Source organism: Poeciliopsis prolifica, unplaced genomic scaffold, assembly GCF_027474105.1.
Source record: "Poeciliopsis prolifica strain line A6 unplaced genomic scaffold, Auburn_PproV2 SCAFFOLD009, whole genome shotgun sequence".
NCBI classification, from domain to species: Eukaryota; Metazoa; Chordata; class Actinopteri; order Cyprinodontiformes; family Poeciliidae; genus Poeciliopsis; species Poeciliopsis prolifica.
This window is the reverse complement of record NW_026562384.1, coordinates 14,564,792-14,588,534: the sequence shown is the minus strand read 5'-3', so window position 1 is coordinate 14,588,534 and position 23,743 is coordinate 14,564,792. Positions and strand designations below refer to the sequence as shown.

Here is a 23,743-nt window from a genome sequence, read left to right as displayed (position 1 = left end):
CCATGCTGACAGCACACATCATATTTAAAAGGTTTGCATATGTTTCACACCTGACATTCAAACAGCCAGAAAACCTCCTTGTGCAACGTAAGGAAAAGGAGTGGATAAAAAGGGAAAATGTCTAGATGAGTGATGACAACAACATTTGAGGCATTATGAAAAAAGGATACATGCTTCAAAGAAGTTCAGCTCTGGAAAGAAGTTTACTTCTGCTAAGCCCCTCGAACTACCGATTACAGTGCATCACTTCAGCTCCTACATCTGATTAACTCCACAACTTTTCAGAGAATCTTGCGAAGCCTAGAGCGAGCACGGTGACACTTGAAGAGCAGATACATGGAAATTTGCTTCTTGCTGCAGTTTTATGTGCTGATTCGCTCATTCCTTCCAAACTGATCTGTTTGGACCTTTTAAATCTAATGAACTTGCAGTGAACCATTTATCCTTTTCCTCGTTTCAGTGTACATCATGAATTTTTAAACTCTATTTTTTTGAGAAAATAGTTGCAGAAACTGAAAATGATCATGTGAAACCATGCTGGTGGTGTAATTTTTAAACAGACAAGTAACAAAACGACTCTCTGACTAATCTCTACAAACTCTCACATAGAAAATTCATTGAACAATTGATTTGCGACAACTATATCAAGTCAATTCTGTCCAATAAATGTGCTGGTTGTAAACAGCATTTTAGAATTTGAAAGTAAGTTATATGTGGCTTGAAAAGTGTCACTATTTTCCCTACAACTTTCAAAATATGGAACATGGATTAGAAACATTGCATCATTTTAGGTTTCATAACAAATTAGTATATTGGAAGGATCTTTGGATTCATCGTTTTATTTATTGAGAGAAAGAGGGAAATAGGAATTAAAGGGTTAGGCTACTGATAAAATAATGCTGCTGTATTACATCCCCTATCAGGTGAAGTTTTATCACAAACACACATTTTTCTTGTCAAAATTAACATATTTTCCTTTCTTTCCCTTTCAAAATTCCTTTGCAAGTAAGTAAAATCTGTGCCCGTAGATGAAGGGTCTAAATATCCCTCTGGACCTAAAATCAACCAGCAGAGGTCAGAGGTCAACAGAAAATGCACAGGAAGTGGACCATGGATGGCTGCGCTGGTGTCTGACCGCTCTAACTGGAGCAGAAGAAGATCTCCCCCCTGGACAGCACTTCCCTCCATGCAATATACACACACAACATGCAGTCATGTCCCCGAACTCTTCCTTTTGTCTTTTGTTGTGTAACACAAAAATACACAAACTTGACTGTTGCTGCATCTACAGATACATGCATATGATCCAAAACCATCACAAACATGCCCACACACACACACGCACACGCGCGTACGCTCTGGAGTGATGTGATGTGATATGATAGTTGGTCTGTCTGCGTGCTGTTTTTTGCAGGTCATCATACACTTTATTTCCCTCAGTTCTGCCTCACACTCTTAGCCACACCCACCAAATCCTGCTCATCCAATCAAAGCCTTCAGATGATTGAAAGTTAACTCTGCTCTAAAGCATAAGCAGATGTCAGAGAGCCCCATCTTGTGATCAACCAGGCAGAACCACTTTACAGCAAGCGGGGAAGTTCGCGGGAAACTTGTGTTCTGCGCATGATATTGCGTGTCTGCTCACTCCCTGTTGAGCTTTGGCCTTAAACTCGGCGTGTGTTTGTTGTGCGTTTGTGCTCTGCATTAGAAGCAAGGGTTGCACCACTGACCCATGTTTGCCTCTGCGTGTGCTTTTTACTCTAGCTGTGTGACCCGAATCGTAAACACAGCATCCGCCGCTGAGCTTTCGGTTTTGTTTGGTGTGTGTGCGACTCTTTCGGTGTGTGTTATGAATTATGAGCAGCAGCCTCACTCTGACCTTATATGTGCATGGCCTTTATCTTGCATATCAATGCACATATTATTCTTCCTGTTTCTGTATGTGTGTTTTGGAGTTTGAGCCATGCCAAGAGGTTAATTGAGGGGAGGGCCCTCTAAACTGTCGCTGTGGGAAACGCTTCCTGACTCAACAACTCATTGGTCATTCAGCTCTTTACAAGCAAAATGACTGTGAATCATCTCAGGGAGCTCCAGGATGGAAGGTGGATGTTGCGTATAACGACGAAGGCTCCTCACGGGGACGTTATTCTCAGCACCCTCACCCCCTACCCACACCCTCCTTTGACCTGCTAGAGCTCAAACAACAAGCTAATCCTTACAGCACACAGAGGAGCTGCTAATAGGAGAGGATTAAACTGACAAATACACCAACTCCCTTTGGCTGCTCCTCCTCTGCTCTTTGTCTTCCTCTTCCCCCTTTCCTTTTAGTGACTTTACTTCTTAATCTAGTCGATCCCGTCCTCTGAATTGTTCCTTTGCCTTCTCCCTCCAACAGTCCTGAATGCTGCAAATCTTTTGTTTTCCGCAATTGTTATTTCTCCTCATGTTCCTCCTTATTCTTCTTTTATCTCTTCTGTCTCCATCTTTTATTTATATATTATCTCCCCCTTCAGGTGACCGTGGAGTGGATATGAGGTCCGTAAGTCAGCGGGCTGCACAGAGCTTTGGATTGTGCGTGTGTGTATTATTTGTGTTGTAGAGTGGATTATCCAGGTTCCAGGACTCGGCATTCACTTGCAGCCATGCGGAAAGCTTTAATGAGAAGTCGCTGTTTACCGTGGACACAGAGGGGGGGACACACACGCACTCAGGCAGACCTATACATACCCACAGACACACTGAAAATAAACCTACAGTAATCACACAGCTCGACAAACTCACAATGATACACACAGACGCTGTGAACACACACTAACCAGTGCAGTAATGGGATTTGGAGTTTTTTTCTCCGTAAACCGGTCTGTCCTCAGTCTCCTCATTAAAGTACAAGTCACACACAGAAAACACAGCCCCCCTCACACACATACACGCACACTGCTGGCTGCATGGTGCTGCTGACTTCTGGCTTCAGTAATTATTTGAATTTTCTGTGTCTTTGTTTTTGTGTCTGGATATCTGTGCACTTACGTACAGCTTTCTGTTGCACTGTTTGTGTGTGGTGAGGAACTAGCTGTAACAGGCTGGTTAAGGTTCGGACGGGCACTGCAGAGGATGCTTTAGAGTCCAAATGGCTGTTGATTCAAGAAATATATACATATTTTTTTCTTCTTTAGAAGTTTACAGATTTTTTGATGTAGTCACTTATGTGTCATTTTCTTTACAGCACAGAAAATTCCCTAAACGACTCACGTGATTTATTGCTGTAATACAATAAACCCACACATCACTAATGAGCATGAAAATAGCTGCAGATGTGATATCACGTCTGCAGGCAGACGTGATATCACCACTTTGGAACTGGAACCATTCCAGTTGTTGCAGGAGCACTGCATGAACAACTGTCGTTTTGTTTTATCCATCGCACTCACAGGAACTTGCTTGTACGAAGCTGGACATATAAGTGTCTTCAGAACTGCTAATATTCTGTGTGGCAGAGATTCAGCAAGGTTTTGATATACCAACTAATTATTTGAGCTACTTCAGACTTTTTATTCCCCAAAACCAGTTTACAGAATTTCTTCTGACATTTGTATCTGGCAGAATATTACTTTTTAAAAAAAAAAACACTCAATTAATCTAAGAAAAAAAAAAAGAAACCTAAAGAACAAGGGCACAAGTTTAAATGGGAGCCTTGAGTTCCATTCCTGCATCCAGAGCCTTCAGTCAGTAATAACTAACAGAAGCAGATGAAAGAACGATTAATTTGGGAAGCCTTTGTCAAGCTCCAGCAAAAAAGGACATAAATCGACAGGAATGCGATGGACCATCACACAGTGTAATCAGCATACCAGATTTTATTTAAATGGAGCAAAAAGGAAAATAAGCTTTTAACGTTTTGTCTGCAACAAGTCCAAAGACAATAGAAAACCAGATTTTCCACACATTCCAGATGAGAAAGACAAGGGAATCACCACTGGAATGATTTGCTGCTATTAGAGAGTATTGTGTATTGTACTCAGCCATTTAGCTTCTAAATTCATTTTTAATATATGTCTGACCAGAGGTGTGGACTCGAGTCACATGACTTGAACTTGAGTCATTGAAATCAAGAATTGACTTGAAAAAATGCTCAAAGGATCGGGCTTGACTTTGACTTTCACACCATTGTCTTGGGACTTGACTGCTAACTGCTCTCTAGATTTGAAGCTCTTTACTTGAAAAGGCTTGATGTTTTACTCAAGTCAAAAGTTTAAAACACATTTATAAAGTGGTCCCATTAATTCATTTCACTCATTCCGAATGAACAGGGCAGACCGACCTTCTGTTTTTCCACACTCCATATGTATGCGTGCATAAGCTGAAGCACAACCAATCAAATAAACATGATTTAAAAATAAAAAAGGGGAAAAACAAGAGGTGAAAAAAATGATCAAAGCAGGTGTGCTCCTGTGAGTCATTTCTTTTGGGTACATCAGTCATAAAATATCCAACTAAAAACGGAGTGAAACTTGCAAAACCTGCAAGACCAGGATCTCAGAAAGAGATACAACAACTTCCAACTGTTCAGCATTTGAAGTTGCACAAAGAGGTAAAAGGTATTTTTCTTTTACTATGAGACAGCTAACTACCTAACGTCGTGTTAGCAACTCTGGGTTACGTAGGTGATGCTGCTTATCTTTCACTTGTTTTTTGAGTGAAAGATAACTGCAACTGGGTATAAAAGTGAAAGATAAGCATACAAGTGCTTATCTTTCACTTTCAAAATGTGGATACTTTCAAAAGTATCCACATTCAAAAGTATGTGGATACTTTTGAATCCGGTGATTCAAAAGTATCCACATTAATGTGCATCATGTTAGCTCAGGAAGCTGGTGGATAGTAAGCGGAGCTGCGGGTCAGAAAGCAGGTTCTGTAACTGAACCCATCATAATGATGAATCCGGTCCACTTCCACTGGTGTATTCATCCATCTTGTGATAAGGGAAACTATGGTTTCTTACACCCCTTTCTCACTCTGCTTTCATATTAGTATTTCCCCATGAATATGCCTCCTGAGCCACCGTTTTTGTTAGTTTTACTCCCAGTAGCATTGGACAGAGAGCATTCCCATGTTCTCAAATCCAGAATTTAACAGGTGTTGGTGTATTTGAAGACTTCTATGTTGAGAAATTATATTGACAAAATATTGTTTACTGCAGTCAGTGCATTAAGTCTACTGTTTTTTCTGTTAAAACTCTGGGGTCGTAGTGGTTGTTGAAATACCATCTCCAAGTGGTATAAGTTTGCTAGAAAAACAGATCAAAACCCAGTAATTTTGCTATCCTTGAGAAATTGCTGTAAAAGTAAAACATTTTACAATTGTAAGGATCGCTGAATCCCAGCGTTAGTTCTACCCCACAGAACTAACACTGTGGGGTAGTTCTGAGTGTTTCTGGGTATAAATGCAGCACTTTATTTTGTGTCGTGGTTAACGATTCTGGCAAGCTTGATTCACGTAACATGTTTTTATCAATACTAAGATGTGAAGTTGGCTGTAGATTTAACCCCACTTGGACGGATGGATAATTATTTTACTATCACGTCCAAATTCAAAACCACTGTGCTTCATTTGTAATAAGTACATTGCATGTTTGATTTTTAAAAGAACACATGCTCTATCATTTACATTTAGCACAATTGGAACATTGTTGAAAAAACTCCAAAAAGAAACAACTCGAAAAGACTTGAAATTCCAAGCTCCCAACTTGAGACTTGACTCAACTTTTGCCTGTCTTGTTCTCTCTGGGCGCCATGTCTCTTCACATGGTCCATTTTCTACAGCTAGTTGAAGCTCAGTGAGCCAGAGTGGGCTTAATAAACTCTTCGATGCACAGTGAAAGCAGCAGCGCAGAGCCAAGTGTTCATTTCCTTCCATGACAATCACAAGAAAAGACAGCGATTGTGATCATCTTATACTGAAAGCATTCAGTTTTATCTGGGACATAAATGTCTATGCTTAAATGAATCAATACTGATTAATATTAAGATAATGAGAGAATGCTCAGGTCTCCAATTAGAAAAAAAATCTTTCTTAAAACAATAAAAAAAGAATTGTAATAATTCATGCTGATAATTCTGTAAAATCTGATTGTAGTCAGAATTCTATTTCAATGCTATTATAATTTATGTAAAGGTGCAATATGTAGCTTTTCTTAAATATTTGTTGTTTTTTACATATTTGTTATATTTATCATTGTGTCATGACAGCATAATCTGCGATGACATAATTATCACTATAATTATTATTTGTTGTCACAAATAATTAGCTCCTCTGCCTTCTCCCAGGAATAAATGCAGAAGTATTTTGCTCAGCCAGGAACAACCAATCAGAGGCAGGAGGGCCTTAGCAAGCGCTGTCAATCATGCCCATGCTCATCACCTCCCCTTGAAATATGTTGCACAACTGCTGGATCATCACAACATAACCTTCCACAAATGCTAAGGCTAATTAGTGCAGATATTAATGACGATGGCTTAACGGCTTCCCCGGAATGGTAAATTGTTCCTCCACCATTACCATGTTGGGCAGTATTGATTGACAGGGCTGAAGCCCTTCTCTTGGCTCTGATTTGTTGTTTTTGGTCGGGAGTGGTGCATTTCTTCAGATGGCGATTGGGAGGAGGTGATGGAGCTCATTCTTTTCACAAATGACCTGTCTTATTATATAAGGATATGGTGACAGCTTGAGCAAGATTAGAAAGTTACATTTGTAAAAGCTGCATACTGTTATTAATGGCAGTTATCAAATGTTTTAATTAACACATACATTTCAATTATACTCATTATTAATTCATCATTTAAAAATCATTCATATTTTGCCCCAAAATGATGAAAGCTCTGTATAAATCACATTAATGTACTTTGGCTTACTGAGCTGACAATAATAACATTTCTTTGACACAATATTGTCAACAACCATATTTGTTTTATCTAGACTACCAGGCAATGTTTTTGTGTATGCAGGTAAAAACTTTCAAACAAAGGCTGAATATTTATGAGAGACATTTAGGCAGTATAATGTTGTTATTATTATTTTCATATCAATTATTTCCAGTATACTTCTCTTACAAATGTTGCTGTATCTGAGCAATAATGTTGATTTCTGGCTAGTTATACTCTCTTGATTACTTAGTTTTAATAATTCAACAAGAACCATCCACAGTGCAACAAAATTAACCACTATTCAGATCGTCATTCACTCTTACAGTTTTTATATGGACCATCAACCAATGGAAGCTGAGTAGGCTTCTTTGTAGAATCATAGGGAGAATTTTTAGAAAAGTTTGCTGTTTATAAAAATGGTAAGAACAAAAAAAATTAATCGCAGCAAGGTATTTCCTCTGAACCACGTTGTAGACCTTATATGCAGTGCCTCCTTTTTAAACCACTTTTCAACACTTCCACATGTTCAGACATGAGTGCACTCATCTGCCGTGTTCGCTAAACTAGCCCACCCCCTTCTAGCCTTCATTCTTTGCTGTCCAGAGAGTTGGATGGTGATTAGTGTTGGGATTCTGGGACTCTGGCCTCAGTTTTCATTAACAGCCATAAACACAGTTCTGCCGCACCACAGAGACGGACCACATTCTTTACACGCATCTGAAGCTATGTATGTGTGCTTAATTTTCTTTTTTTTAAAGGCGTACATGTGTGTGTACATCTGAGTGAGCTTTGATGGCAAGAGAAGGAGAAGGGTGTTGTTTATCATCGCATTAATTAAGCCCACAGTTTGGCTTTAATCAATATAAAACAGCAGCACTGAAAATGGTCTGGTTCCCAAACAAACTTTTTCAGGTCCGTATTTACTACATCAAGACAAAGACCTAAATATGGAATTCCTCTGGGACAAGCAGAGTTTGAAAAACTCAAACACATAAGCTACCATTACGGGTTCAGATCACAAGCTCATTAAAGCCATTCACTCAATTTGAACTAAAAACAACTTGACTTTTTTTAAAATCCATTCTCATTGTCATTGTTCCATAATAGTCCATGTAGCTTCTGTAAGCCTGTATAGATCAGTAGCAGCAAGTTTTCTAGCATTGGTAGGCTGGAGGCCATCAATGTCATGACGTAGACATATGTAAGGGAATGCTGCAAATGCTGTTAGTTAAGATAATAGATGTTGATTTATGATCCTTTATTTCAGCAGACCATTTAATAATAATAAAGTCCATCAGCACTATATAATGAATCAATAATCTGAATCATGAAGTGTACCCACTCAAGTAAATAGGTTCAGAAATTCTGAGGATTGACTGGCACATCAACAAACCAAAATTTCCCCAGTTAGTTTAAGATGTTAGAAAAAACTTATTGTTATAGCTGGATGATAAATCATCATATGATGTAGAGGCTCCACAGGACCGGCCAGGTTTCTATCTTTAAATCAATATGAGGATATATGCTGCTTGAAGGCTTTAAACACACACATCCGCACATTTTCCCCAGATTTCACAGCTGATATAAATTTAGCTGCGAAGTTTGGGTGACCGCAGCCCAGACTTGTGAGCGTTTGTGTGGAACCAGGTGTGGAGACGTCAGTGAAGGAGAAAATTAGTTGGAAAATGACAACAGCGAGGATGAGTGAACAGACATAAACTTCAGAGAGCTTAAGGTGAAACCTTTCCGAGAAACTTCAAACACACCAAGTTATTTTCACTACAATTCACAACAATTCAACAACAATTAATAATGCAGATAGTAAAAGTGCTTTGTCTTCTTCATATTGATGTTGGTCATCTTTAAACTCAGTAAACTATGATGGATGAATAAATCATTACAAGAAGAGATTAGGCAAGATTAGTGTAGAAACTCTCCAAAGTGTTCCACAGATGGGCTGCTGATTATGACATTATGGTGGAGTGACATAAAACCCTTGCAGCTTTATTCAAGAAAGGTAAAAGATCCCAAGAGAGGTAAATATGGCTTCAGAGAGCTGCTAGTGTTTGAAAAGCACACCTGGTTAAATACAGTTCAACACAATGGCATTCAGAACCCTCAAAGGAATATATCTGCCCCTGCAGCCATCTTACTCAGACCTCATTTTATAAAAAATTATGTAGGCTACATGTACATGCAGGGTATAAATTCTAATGAAATGTTTTGTTGCTCTTATACCTCAATGATTCAACTATCTCATTGACAATTGTTCTCTTTGGACAATTAGCCAAATATCAATTTAGCATCTCATCCCCATTGTTAGACGCATGGGGGAACTGACACTTTAGGCCTTTTCTTTTCCAAACCCTCTGAAAATTTATGGTCATAAATCCCAAAATAAATAGTTACTTTTGGATTTAGGGTTAAAATTTATGTTTTGAAAGAGATCGTTTTTTAAAGCGTTGTCAGTATCATGCCTCCATTAGAATTGTGTTGAACAATCTGAGATCAGAGAATGAGTGGCCAATTTTTATTAAGACAGATCCCGTCTGTAAAAACCAAAATGTTTCTTCAGTGTCTCAAAAAACAGATTAATATTCATCTCTCTCTTGACCTTCTGATATCATAATATTGCAACTTAAAATCTAATTAGTAGAAATATGGGCTTATTGTTTTAAACTTTAAACTGAAACCACAACTGTGCTCTGTGAGGCAATAAACATTTTTAAGGGATATTCATTTAAGTCTTTTACAAAACGTAGCATAATGTTTATTCACAAGGGGAGCAAAAAAATGGGACTAAAGCGGTTTCTAGAGCTCATTGTAGGTTAAAGCAAAAATATGTCATCTGGTGTTTACACAGAATCATGAACGAAGAGTAGACAAAGGAGCTGAAGCTCAAACACACAAACCACTGTTTTAGAGTGTGACAGCACTTGTTTATTGTAATAAAAACCTCTGGATACAAATTACATTCACATGAACGGCAGCGGGACACCAAGCTGCTCTGTTTGATTCCTACAGCAAACCAGTGATTACTACAAATATTCAAATTCATACACCGTTTTACAGCTTTATATTCCATAAACATACTGGTATAATTCAAACTAAACACACTGTTGCACTTACAAATAATCAAGCCTTTGATCAGTGACCAATTGTTACTAAGCTGTGGTATAAACCAACTAACTGAGTCCTACACAGATCAATTCACTGGAAGAAATAAGGAAAGAGAAGAGCTGAATGACAGCTTGGAGTTTAGGGGTTTCATTAACAGGTCAATAAGGAGTCTAACTGCCTTGATAGCTGAATTTACCAGCAGTTAAATCTTACATGGAACTTGTAAAAGAAAAGTGATTAGAGGTGGAAAGAAGAGGTGAGATCAGAATGACTGGCCTAATGTCATTCTGAAAATTGCAGTGTTGTTTTAAAAGCTTTAATTAGGAGTATATTTTGTAATATTTTTTTTTTGTTTTTGTCACGAAAAGCATAAAAGTGGAAAGTGGGGACAAAAGTTATTGCAATCATAAACCAACAAATTAAAGAAGATTATTAAAATGACTTAAAACAATTGATATGACACTTATTTTGGCAATTGGTGACACAAATGCACAAAATCTTTAGAGATTAAAACTGAAGTAAGAACACGGCTGTTGTGTTGTGTTGTGTTGGATGTCCTCCTCCCCCCAGATTTGGTATTTAAAATTCAACTGATTAACACCACAGTAAATTGTCTCCTGTGTTGATCTCTTTTATATGATTTAACAGCCTTTGGGGCTTTGATTTAAGACCATTCATGTGGCGAGGCTTAAAATGAACAATTAAAGCTCAATCTGTGTAGATACCAGAGGAAAAAAACAGATGCCAATTAATGACTGATTTTGTTTTCTAAGGGAGTTATTCATCTGTTGAGGTTTTCCACCAAAGAGGTTACAGACCTAAACTGGGGCTGGTTCTGGAACTAGTTTTAATGGGCGCTATCGAAAACAGATCAATGAATCACAGGATCGCAGTGCAGAGTGACAACTTGTCTACAAACATTACTGGATTTATGTTCTTACTTCTGCTGTCATGTCTGATCAGGTTCAGCCTGATTTATAAACACTTAAAATGAAGAGTTGTGCGTGAACACTTTAAATGGTGGATGTGATTTTTTTTATCTTTATTTATAAGCATTGCAAACAGGTGTTACACATCCACAGTTTTAAGCAGGAATCATAAACACTGTGTTGTGATATTAAAAGGCCATCAGTGTTTACAGAGTTGCAAACTCGGTTTATAAATTAAATAAATTATGAGAGCTGTGAAAAAAAAAATATGTGTGGCACTAAAGCAACATTCTGTTTAGTATAAAAACACTGAGGAGATGAGATAATCAGATCATATCCCTTTTTGCTCAGGTTGCAGGTCGGGAGGTTTGTCTTGAGCAAGCCAGACTTCAACATAAAAATGGATCAGGAGTTCTAAGCAACCAATAGGTTGGTGGTTTCTGAATCAATTTCCAGCCTTAAATGATTTTTTTTGTTTTTTTTTTTTTACTCTGTCAAACATTTTATAGAGCCAGATTTTGTGAAATCAAAACCAACCTCAGTACCAGTTTGGTAGAAAAACCACTCGTAGCTATGAGCTAATATTGGCTCATATTGGCTGAAAGGATATTTTCCTTTACTTCATAGTTTATTTTGGTTGAAAATTCTACACAGTAGGGTTTTCCAAAGTCCCTTCAAATGAAATAGCACCTTTGGACAACAGATTTCTGATTTATTACTAATATTTTCTTATTTTCCAGCTGCCAGTGTCTGTGCAAAGTCTAGTGCAAAACACACTGGATCAACCCCCAAGTCAAACCCACAATGAGAACTTATTTCCATTCATCTTTAAGAACAATTGTAAGTATTTGCGGTTGCTCCTTTAACTGTGCCTAAATGTCCCATGGCAATAGTATCAGTGAAGGCTAAAAGAAATATAGTTTCTGAAACAATTCCTACCAGAGTTCCTATTGGACTGAAAGAAGGCGTGTCGGCTGATTATCTGCCAGTCACCCTGTCCTCCGAACCCTGACTGTCATTTAACAACTACAGGCACCAGGGCAACAAAAATAAGAAAAATTTTGTTGAAAAAGTGGCTGCAAACAAAATTATGTGGAAGTCCAATTTACAGAGCCAAAGCAGCTGTAAAAAATAACACAAAAAAGAGCAAAGGATGCCCATAAAAGGAGAAGATTCACTAGCTTCAGTATCATCCAAAAAATGAAAAGAGCAGATGAAAACCCTCCCCTGAAAAATCAACACCACTTCCAAAAACGTAACCTGTCAAGGACATGATTGAGAAGAAAAGATGATTCCGTGTTATTCAGGTCAACTTCTCTTATCAAAAGAATATGGTTTTCATTCATTTTTTTCTGAATGTGATTCTCCTGCTTGGGAATTCCAAGTGAAGCATTAAGCTAAAAAAAAAAGCTCATGACCACAGGTGAGGAGGGAAGAGGAGAAAGAAGTCCTCAGAATCGCAGCAGAGAAAAATAAAAAGCTTGAGGACTTAATGTGTTTTCTTTTTTGTAAATAGGAGGAGGGAAAAAAATGGAAGCTTAAGATGCTCTTTGTGTCTTTAGTTTTGTCTTAAGGCAGTCTGATTTGTCCGGCCCCCTTCTCCAGCCTGGTGCTCGACGACGCTCCACCTATAAGAGGATAGATACGCACGTCTTACACCTCTGGTAACGCATCGCAGAACACATTTCCATGCAAAACTTCTCATCAATGAGGAAAAAAATGTCAAAAAGAAGAGTCAATAAAATCTGTCTGTTAAAAAAGTGGAAAAAAAGAAGAAAAATACTGTTTTTTTTAACTGTGCAGCAGTTCGCAGAGCCACAAGGAGGCTAAATAAACGTGAATAACATTTAAGAAATGTAGGAATAACTGAACTGTGTATGAACTCACACTGTCCCTACTAAATGTGGTAAATATTGGACAATTAAATAAATCAAAAGTGATACTTGGTAGGATTTTTGTATTTGCCATTAAATAAATGGTAGAACATGATGCAAATAAGCTCAAAATCAAGCAATTTTAAGTGAATTTTTACCCTAACGGTTTAGGAGGTACTATTTTACAGGAGTTTTTACTATGTGAGCAGTAAGTTTGGTGAGGTTGTGATGTCTGTGAACTAACAAATAAGCTCCAGATGATAAAATGTTAGCAACTTTAGAAATTATCCCAGCCAGTAAAAGAAACCATTAAGTTGAAGGAAAAGACCCGACACTCTATACATTAATGGACAGGTAGCCTGTCAGTTTTTGAAAGTAACTTCTAGTGCTTCATAAAATTAAACTATATGTTCCAAAAGATTACTAATACATTTTCAGAAAATAATTTTCAAATTACATAAAGGTAACCTTATTAAGGAAGATAATATGTAAATTTTTTGAAAGCCAACGCATAAACTTTATGTTTGTTTAGAAACAAACTGTTATCAAGACAAATTCTAAGCTTTCTTAAGTGATCTATAATTTTTAGATAAACAGTCAGAAATCTGCAGTAATTTGTGCATTTTTGATGAACAATCTGTGAATTTTGTAAAGATAACACATTTTGGTCAATGTACCTGTATTTTTTCAGAAAGTCTATAAGTTTGATAATGTTGCAGAAATGTACATGTATGTTTTCTGTTGGCATTTTTAGAGACTAAGGATTGAATTAATTTGAACATTTACCTGTGGAGCTACTGAAGTTCTGTATTGTGTCAAGTATGAATTGTTGACAGATGGAGGCTTATGTAATAATAAAGTTATTACAAGCAGAGAGGTTCAGCAATGGTATATCATATTTTGCAAGGGAAATTTAAATTTTCATACATACATGTATACATATGTACATATGTACAAATGAATGTTGTCTCTACCATCATAACCCTAGCTCCACTGCAACCTTGTTTAAATTTACGGTTGCTGTGTTTTGTGATGAACAAGGCTTTCGGTCACCTTTGAGTTTTGACTCCCGCTGCACTGCACACATACAGGAATTAACACCCACACTCACAAAAAAGCTTCAGGGGTTGTGGCTGTTGTGAACGTGCATTACTTCAACCATAGTGAGACTGCATTTTAACAGAGGAAAAGTAAGATCTTTAAAGTGTACAACTCAGATCTAACACTTCAGTTTTAAGGAATAACCGCCATTATCCATTTACTCCATCTTTTATACCTCAGTGCATTTGTCCTCCTACATTCCAATGTGTTCTCTCTTAAGAACTCCTTCCTTTTCCTCCTTCCCTCTCCCATTGTGCCAGCATCTGTTAAGAAAGCCTGCAAGTGGACATTGTTCTCATTTAGCACCTCCTCCTCCATGCTATCTGCTCCAAAAGTTACCTCCTATCAAGCACTTTGTAAGACATCAACCTTCCCTTTCTCTGCTTCTCTCTCTCTCTCTCCCCCCTCTTCTTCTTCCATCCTCCAGATGTCATTGATCCTGGGAAGTGGGTCACAACAGTGTTGAATCAGAGCCAGGTTGCAAGAAGCTCCAAGGCACATGCTGTGTGTAATTTTAGCGTAGGCTAATATTTACAGGGAGAATAAGAAATGAGACTGCCGATGTTTGGCGGGCAGTTAAAGGTTCTGATCGCCTACGGAGTTCAGATCAGACGCTTGTTAAATGTGCACAGAACGAAGGTCTTTGGTTCTTTCATTAGGATTCATTTGAAAAAAGCAAACACAGTTTGTTTATTTAGATTTTATAGCATAGGTAAGTTCATTTAGTTGCAATAAAATATGAATTAAAGTAATTAATTCCATTAATGATATAATAAGATCAGCTATATTCCAGTTAAAAGGGGCAATGGATGTTCAAACAAACAAAGCAAAAATTGATGCGATGTTGACTTTGACATGCGTCCATTCATTCATTCTTTGTGTTCTGCTCATCTAACAATTGGTGACTGCAAATGCAGGTACTCGATGACTCTGACCTCATCGTTAGAATGGCTGAATCTTATATTGGCTGTCCTGTGCTCAGCATGCAAACTACACATATTGCCTTGGTTTGAAGATCAATGGCAGCTCGAAATGAGTTCAACTCGTACTCGGAATAGGCTAAACCTGTGGCAAGAATGTGCAAATGTGAGACCCAGTGCAACACTTGCTATAGTGGAAAAGAAAAAAAAAACTTTTGACAGAATGATGAGTTTCAGCTTGAGGCCTTCATTAGGGTGAACATAGTGAAGTTCTCACAATACCAGATCACGGTTACTCCCCATGTACCTTGCAAGTAGATGAAGTTGTGCTAGGGATCTCTATCAAGAGTATGTTTTTACTTTGGATATAGGAGGATTGGATATCCATCTACAGGAACACATGCACCCTGCACACTTCTGCAATGTCCCCCAAAAATGCATTGATGGTGGTAAACCTTCTCCAGATTCACAAAATGTTTGTGTACAGAAGAACAAAACACTCTCTTCACCTCTCAGCATCTCCTAGAGTAAAAATCTGATCCATTGTTCCAAAGCCAGTATTAATGCAACATTGCTTCTTGACATATGTTCACACTATGAAAATTAAATTATCATAAAGCCATTTGGATTCTAATTTACCACTTTGGGTTAAAATTTTGCAAAAATGTCAAGCTTAATCCTTTGCTTCACAGTGCTTTGCAGAAACAGCTTTTAGCTGAATCTTGTGTTAAGAAGTCACTTTTTTACTTTCACTTCCTCTACAGCGAGTCTGTATGAATGTTTCAGGAGTGAGAAAGGGACAAAATATGTGAAAAAAGTTGTTTAAAGGGCTCTGAGTTCATAAACTTTCTTGAATATGTTTCATTTTCAACGGCTTCTATGCAGTTTTCGAGTCAAGAAGAAATTTAATTTAAGTAAAATAAAATTGTGTTGAGTAACATTGTACTTATTGTGAGAAAACAATTCTATTACATATTTGAAAAGCAAAACCATAGTCCTGCACATTTCATTCTTACTTTCCTTTGTTTTCTTCCATTATTATAAAAAAAAAGAAAAATTCAGACCTAAGCGTGAATAAGTTTAAAATCAGTATTTAAATCTAAAGAGCAAGTAAAATTGTAATAGTAATTAAACTCAGATGAGCAATTAAAAACTGGAACAAAGATGGAAGCACTTACACATTGAGACTAAATTTTGTATATCTGTTCATTGTGGAGAGACCTGAGGGTTCTCTTATTTCACAAAAGGACAAAAGAAGGGTTCAACCAAAGAAAATTACTAAGATTCCTCACATGGTTCAGAAAAATTCAAGATCAGACAAAGGAAAGGTCACGTTTTCTTGTACATACAAATAGGCAAGCAGTTTGGCCTTCTCGTACATGATGAGAAGATCATTTCTTATCAGACACACATCTTTGCAAATGCCTCCTCTGTTCTCCTGTACTCTCCACAAGAGACATTAAGCATTATCTAAAGGCAATTCTGTGCCACAATAAGAGCTGTTAAAAAAGATAAATATGTGTTTCTCCTTCAAGGACACATTACAATTATGTTGTACCCTGAGCTGTTTTGTATGCAGTCAGTACTAGTGCTGTTTGCTCTTTTGTTTTTTGGTCCTTTTTTTAAAGAGTAAATATTCCACTGACAATGGATATGGATAAAACAAACTTTCAATGAGGTTACGAATCACTACTCCTCAACAAAGTAAAAGATAAAACCTAACTGCTTATGAGTTAGGTTTAAATCATGATTTCAGTCCCCTTTACTAATTCGAAGGGATTGTGACCATCCATTCATCTCTGACTTATCAGTGACTAGTATGTTACTCGGGTGTAGCTAACAGGTCCAGGGAAGAAATCAGACAACCCTTTAAATCAGCAGCAACATCCAGGTCTCCTTCGAAGGTCCTGGTGATCCCAGGCCATAAAGGATTTGGAATGTCCTTCCAGAGCCCTGGATCTAGGCCCTTAAGCATTCAAATGGCAAAATGACCCCAACTAAATCATCCTGATTCACAGGAGACAGTTCTCATTTCCTTGGTTAGTGGAACTCCTAAAGGCGGAGCAAGGCCACATCATGCTAGAGTCCTAATCCTTGTAGTTATGGTCCATAGGTTTATTATAGTTGGTATTTCAAATACAGAAGGTTCAACAGCAAAACTCACAGACTGCTGTACTGCCATGCACATTTAGTCAATTACAAGTTTAAGTCTTAAGTAAAAATGTCACTTCAACTTTGGTCATTATGAGCTTTTGTGTACCTATACTTTCTCTTCATACAAAGGAAAATTAACCTGACAATTCTTTGTTTGATTTTTGTTTTTCTTTAAGGCTGACTGACCTTGATTTGAAATGCCCTCCACTCAAAAGAATGATGAAAAACTGTGCTGGATTATCGTACTGACTGACGAATCACTTGTGAGTGTTGAACTTTGTGAATCACAAATGACATGTAAAGAAAAGTGGTGTGAAATGAAATACATACAGAAAAGAAAGACATCTTCAAAAAAATGGGTACAGACATTGCATATTTTCAAGGTTTCTAAGGCATGTGACTGCAGGGAAAGTGCTATTCGATGCATAAAAGAGAAACTTCAGAGGCAAACAAACAGGCAGTGCGGCTCAACATGCACTTGGTCTGACAGGGCCAGAGATAATGCTGTGGACTTTTTCCAACTGTGTGCTCTTTTCACAGCTCCAGGCTTCCTGTTAACACTGCCCACAACATATAAACACACTGACACATGTGAAGCCTGCTGCCTGTTAGTGAGAACTCTGCTCTTTTAACTGTGGTTTGGGTACACCAGTAAAAAGGTAAGAACTCATCTAATAAAATCTGTTCTGGCTGCAAACCCAGAGAATATTAACCACAATGCTTGGTTAATATGCTCCTGTCCACATTATTAACATTTCCCTTTTTTTCCCAGGTTTGCTTCCTGTTCTCAAATGCTATATACCCCCTTATTCTTAGACCATGGTGTTCATGATTATTGTTATCGCTTGAAAAGTTCTGTTTTTTAAAGAAACTCATGTTTTTTTCTAAAATATCTGATGTTCTTTACAATCCATAAAACTTTGGGACTGATTACTTTCAACAAGATGAATCGTGTTTATTTTTTTTTTCCTTTTTAATCCTATTTTTCCAACAAAGCTGTGGAATAAATCTTCGTCAATGTTACCACAACCTCCACCTCCACCATGTGATTATCATGTGGAGCCCTACTATCAATTTCAGATGCCTTAGTGGTGAAAGAAGTGGAAGCTGTCTCTGGAGAAGTTGAACACAAGGCTCATTTTCTGCACAGTCAAATCTCAAGTGGTATTTAGGTCCAAGTTGTAGAGATTGCCAAATGGTTTCAAAAAAAAATCTCTAGTCTACCTATTGATGAATTATGGTCATTGATTAAGTGCTGTGCGATGGGACTATTTTTTTTTTCACGTCAGCCTTGTTCTCTGAATTTACTGCTTAGGGCCCCCAAAGCCTTTTGATGATTCCATCAGTGTTTCAACTTCAGTAAATACCATAAATCTAAGATGCTTATTTTTGTTTTTTAGCCATGATTGTGCTACTAAATTAGATCAGACAGAAGGAATCTTGTGGTTAAGTGCCTTGTAGAGGGCCACATCAACATTTGGCAGCATGAACCCTCAACTTTCAGATTGTAAGACAGCTACTCTAAGTAGAAACAGTCTTCACAGTTTGTAAACATTTCGTCACAATCTGAAGCTTTTCGGTTAGTCTTTTAGTCTGTTTTCCGCCCCGTTGTACATTGTGGTTTTGCAGAGGTGGCACATGTATACTACTAATGACTGGTGGGACATTTTCTACACACACAGATTATGATTCGATGCACACTGCCACCATCTACTGGTGTGAATTGTGCTGTGTTGTGCCGAATTTAAATGATATGCAAACTAAGTACCTAATTTTTGCATGTGATATTTAGAATGTGTTCAAAAGCAAAACAACAGTAATTTAAAAAAATAAATGAATAAATAACTGCAAATAAATTTAGGTTGGATAGGGGCTATTAACTAAACTTTTATAGACCCTATACTGATTATAGGGGCTATTATACTCAGTAGAACAACTATCAACAGATCAATTCTAAACGAGTGATCATCTGCTCATATGTGCAAAAAGGCTTATTTGGACTCTGGTATAAAACTAACATTTGAATCATTACAATTAGCTGTTAAAATCTACTCACTGAAAAATTGCACAGTATAACTTTTGTAGCCAAAAACATTGTAGAAATTATTTTAAATGTTAAGGTAAAACATCAATGTTAGGAGTGGTTTAAGAGACAGATATCAGCAAAGCATTTACTGTGTCATATACGGAGTCCATCTCCCTGTACAGCATCCGTGGTTGGGATTAGCTCATTATCTTGTGTTTGACAACATCACGGGTCTTTATGAGGTTCTAGCGGGCGTGTTGTGCTGTTTGACACAACTCATCCGTTAAATTTATGCCGTTTTTATGCACCGCTGTTAAACAGATTTACTGTGGAAGAGGCTGAGAAGAGAGTTTCAAATGTGACAGCTCAGAAAAAAAGCCGCTCAGACTGACAAAGAGACTCCATTTTGGAGAATTAAATCAGTTAAATGGCTGTGGGAGAGTGGAGCAGGAGGCTGGATGTGTCCACCGGGCTGAAGAGCTCTCAGGAAAGCGCCTCGGTTTCTCTTGCCAAGGCTGAATCTTTTATCTTTCTTTTCACTTTATTGGTGAAGCTCTGACCCGGCGCTCCCTCTTTCTCATTTTTCAAAGTCGATTTTCCTCTCTTAAGTGTTTTGCTCTCTCTCAGTTCTCCACTTTTTCTTCTCTCTTTTTTTTTCTTTTACTTTGGCCCAATCACTTTTAGTTGCTCAGTTCCCATTTTAAATTATTTCCCTTTTTTCTAAATTACTCAACAGCAGACAGACAGAGAGACATTACAGATTGAGATGGGGGAAAAACTGGAAGATGATTTAAGGTTTATTTTATTATCCCCTGGGGTATTCTCAGGAGGAATGAAGTCATTATCAGACCATGTTTAAAGGATTTAACATACAGAATGAAGCCGTCCTCATGTAATCTTTCTGTTCCGAGTCACACTGGCAGCAGAGTTCATTATAACACTTCCCTGCAGAGTGGGTGGGCTCCTTGAAAGCAGGTGGAGCCGTGAGAGTGAGACTTAACACAGAAGAAGACACAGAAGCCGAGACAGCTCAGACTGGTTGTTCTTTTTAATGGCAGAAACTACATCTTCTTTGCAAATTTTATGCAAGAGTAACATTGCTTTTGGGTTTTCCTTATGGTTGTGCATACTTAGAAAAAAAGATGTGTAGCAAAAGAGGAGAAACAAGCAGTTGTTGTGTCTTAAACTACAAAACTTCTTTGCTGTTTTCTTTGGCCTAAGCAGGTCTTTTTTTACATCTAAAATATACCTGAGTTATGCAACAAGTTTTGAGTTGACATAACAAGAAACATTGAAAGGAAATTGAAGGGTGGATTTTGACATGGATGAAGTCTTCCAAACCCTAATTTATCAATGTTTGTTATCAGCCAGCAAAGTTTTAGTTATTATGAGATGCTGGACAAACTGGCCACTTCGTGGTTCAGAGAGTCACAGAAACATTATCAGTACTTACTTTAAGATTGTCGGAAATTCTGAACTATGCACTGTTAGATACCATGGATACCGCTGCTCTGTGACTCTGCTCATGCTGTGACATAAACAAAACGTCCAAAGATATTGCAGTGATGAATAATTTAAGCAAGAGGATACATAATAGGGGACAGATGTTGAATACAAAGTATTCTGAGAATAGAACCTTGAGGAACGCCACATGTAGCTTTGATTTATGATTGCCAAGTGACACAAAATAATATGTCTGCCGAGAAAAATCTGTAAAATTTTAAAAACCTGTAAGATCAGACAAATTTGAAAATAATTTCACTCTATACCTAACATACAGGATTCTTATGATCTTCCTTTCAATCTTGATGTTTGACCAGAATTTGAGAATAGAGACCACAGAAAAGATATTCTGCGTGCAACATTGATTTTTTTATGTTTTTTTTTTAAATAGCCATGAAAGTCATTTGAAACCAATAAATTATTTATTTATTTTTTTTCCTTACTGTCTTGCAGTATCACACAGAACGAACAAAGTAAAACCACATTTAAAGCACCTCTTCATTTAATTTTTTTACGTCGTGGATACTTGCAGCATATTCATCACTACTGCTTGGATCAATGTCTGTTCTCAGGGTTGGAAACACGGCTACTTCTGCCTGACTCCTTTCATTCATCTCCAGCCTCTGTGTCAAATTAGCAGAAACAGAAAACAGGAAGTTCATTGAGCAGCCTCCTCTCATGTGAAACCATTAATACAATACACCTACCCTCCTCAACGCCCCCAACCCCTGGCTTCACTGTCTGTATATGTGCACTGAGGCTAAACTGCAAAGATGAGGGAAGCCAGACAACGTGCCGAGCTGCGCGGCATGTTGTGACCCCACCGAAGCATTCACAGACAGACGGCAGGTCTGGGTGGTGGGGCTGCACCTCACACCTATCTGTCTGATATCCTTGAGCTTTTTCAGCTCTGCCAGTTTTTAAAGAGGAAACTGAAGAAGAAAAAAAAAAGTCTTTTTGTGTCATGAAAAGAAGAAGAGATGGAAAAGAATTGCAAGGGCTGCCTTCACAAAGGTCTCCATGCCAACCCCTTCCAGTCTGGTCTCTTTAGCATGAACACCTCCTCTTCAGCTTCCACTGTGAGCTGAACTGCGGAGGCCAGATGATATCCTGCTGTGCGTGTCGGTGGTTTGTGTAATGACTCATGCTTTAGGCTGGAAACTTCTGAGAAATAGTGACTGAGTCAGAGTTTTATTGATTAACGTTCATGGAGGTGAGATAGTTTCAGAAGCATTCAGTTATAATGTCAGGCGACCGGTTAAGGATGATAACATTATTGATTCTGTTGCTAATGACAGTCAGACAGAAAAATACAGGTTACAGTGGTGTGCAAAAGTCCTTCTGGTTCAGGATTTTGCCCTTTTTTCTTCAGTTGAGATACAATTTTCATTGACTCTTTTAATGAGACCTTGATCAATAGTCCTCTATGCTCTCTCTAAATGGCTTTCAGATTTTTTTCTTGAAAAAAATTGCCTAGTTGTACCTTTATTGTCTGCTTAAAATGTTTTGCTTTTTATCTCTTTAACTCTGTCTCCAAAAGGAATATAAAAACGTCCAAATTCAAGAGACACATAACAAAAATATGTGTTACCAACAACCTGTTACAAGGATACAAATTGTTCTCACAACTGAAACTCTGAATTTTACAAGTTGACAGAAGGAAAATGGGACTGTGGCTCAAACAAAGTGATATACTGACATGTAGTAACATTTATCTGAATTGTTGCATTAGTTCAAGGAAGATAACTTCAACTTTTAAAAATACAAGAAAATGTAGAAAAGAGAAATTTGACTTTGAGTTTAAGTAAGAAATGCAAATGTTTTCACTAGTATAAGACTTGAACTCTAAAATTCTAGACTTAAATTGGACTCAATGTGTATGAATATGTTAGTAAGTATAGAACATTTGAGCTCATTGTCAATACTGCTACCACAATGTACACGAAAGACTGGTTGTGTTGGTAGTATTATTCTCCATGGATTTATAGCTCCTCTTCTGTTTCTAAACTTCTTTCAATGAGAGAAGTTAAAGGTATGTTTCAAGTTCATCTCATTTTATTTAATGCTGTAATCTAGTAGTTAGTAATTAAAGTCCACAGATTGGACAAAGGTGAGCATATTGCTCTGGTAAAGGGGGAAGTTTGGGTCTTACATGAACCATGACTGTAAGAACAATGCTAGCACTAGTTTAGATGTCTCTTAAACTAAATGCAATATTAAATTAATTTCAGATCATTTCTAAACTTGCTGTTAAGGTAGCATTGACACTTTCAGCTCTTTAATATCACAATCCCCAGTGTGCTAATTCAATATTCAGTCTCTTTCATTCTGGATTCTGTATGCTACATTAGGCTTGAGGTGGAGGTTATGAACTCATAAAATAACTGATTTAGACATACATATGTGTAGTTGCTAAAAGTAGGGACAGTAGTGTTTTATAAATCTAGTGAGGCTCATTTTATTGCAGGCTTCTGCAATAAAATGAGTTCCCTGATTTATCCTTACCAATTAGAGAACATGTTTTTATTCTGATATTGTGTGTCACAAAATGTTAACCTAATTTAAGTCAGAGGATACATTTCCTTGTGAATCAGGAAGAACTGCCTTTCATCAAAGTTAAATTAAATAATGAGAATTTTTGATTAAATGCAAAAGAGTGACTCAAAATATATGCTTTTCATGTCCTGTCTACTGAAAATATATTTTTTAAAAGAGACAAAAACAATCTTAAAAACTGATTAAAAAAAATAAATAAATATTGAAAGTGACCTTTTAAATCAAAGTATTGGATCTTTGTTCGAGAGTGCATTTGTGTATGTGGCTGACTTGTTTTGTGCTTTAATGAGCTGCAGACAGACATTAGCTTCAAAAACAACCAAGCAAACTCAGCAGCCGGTCGACTGAGCCCACAATTAGGTCAAAGTCTGAGGAGAAAGGGCCTGCTGCATCACTACCAAGTCCATTCTTGATTTGGGTAGAAAAGAAGCCAAGTCGCATGCAGAGAGAGGCAGTAAATACAATCATACGTTTTTTTTCAGATGCTCTAATGACAGTGATGAATACCAAAATTGCAGCCTCCATTGACAAAGAAAAAAATGGCTCTTTTCTCTCCTCTCTGGATAGATTTTCAATACCAGAGGACAAAAGTTAGCTCATACATTAACATGCACACGCAGACAGTGAAGTAAACAAAATA

General features: G+C 37.5%; 1 protein-coding gene across 3 annotated transcripts in view; it reads right to left on the bottom strand.

Moving 5' to 3' along the window:
- LOC129362832 (protocadherin-1-like) overlaps positions 1 to 23,743 on the bottom strand; it is a 190,974-nt gene that overhangs the window by 41,913 nt on the left and 125,318 nt on the right. Inside the window, exon 6 of one of the 3 annotated variants that reach the window (XM_055034593.1) lies at positions 11,428 to 12,597. The exons of the other annotated variants lie outside the window; for them this stretch is intronic. Within the exon in view, the coding sequence (XP_054890568.1) occupies positions 12,539 to 12,597 (59 nt within the window). The 3' untranslated portion in view covers positions 11,428 to 12,538. Of the gene's footprint in view, positions 1 to 11,427; positions 12,598 to 23,743 lie in introns of those variants that run through there. 3 annotated transcript variants of the gene reach the window in all.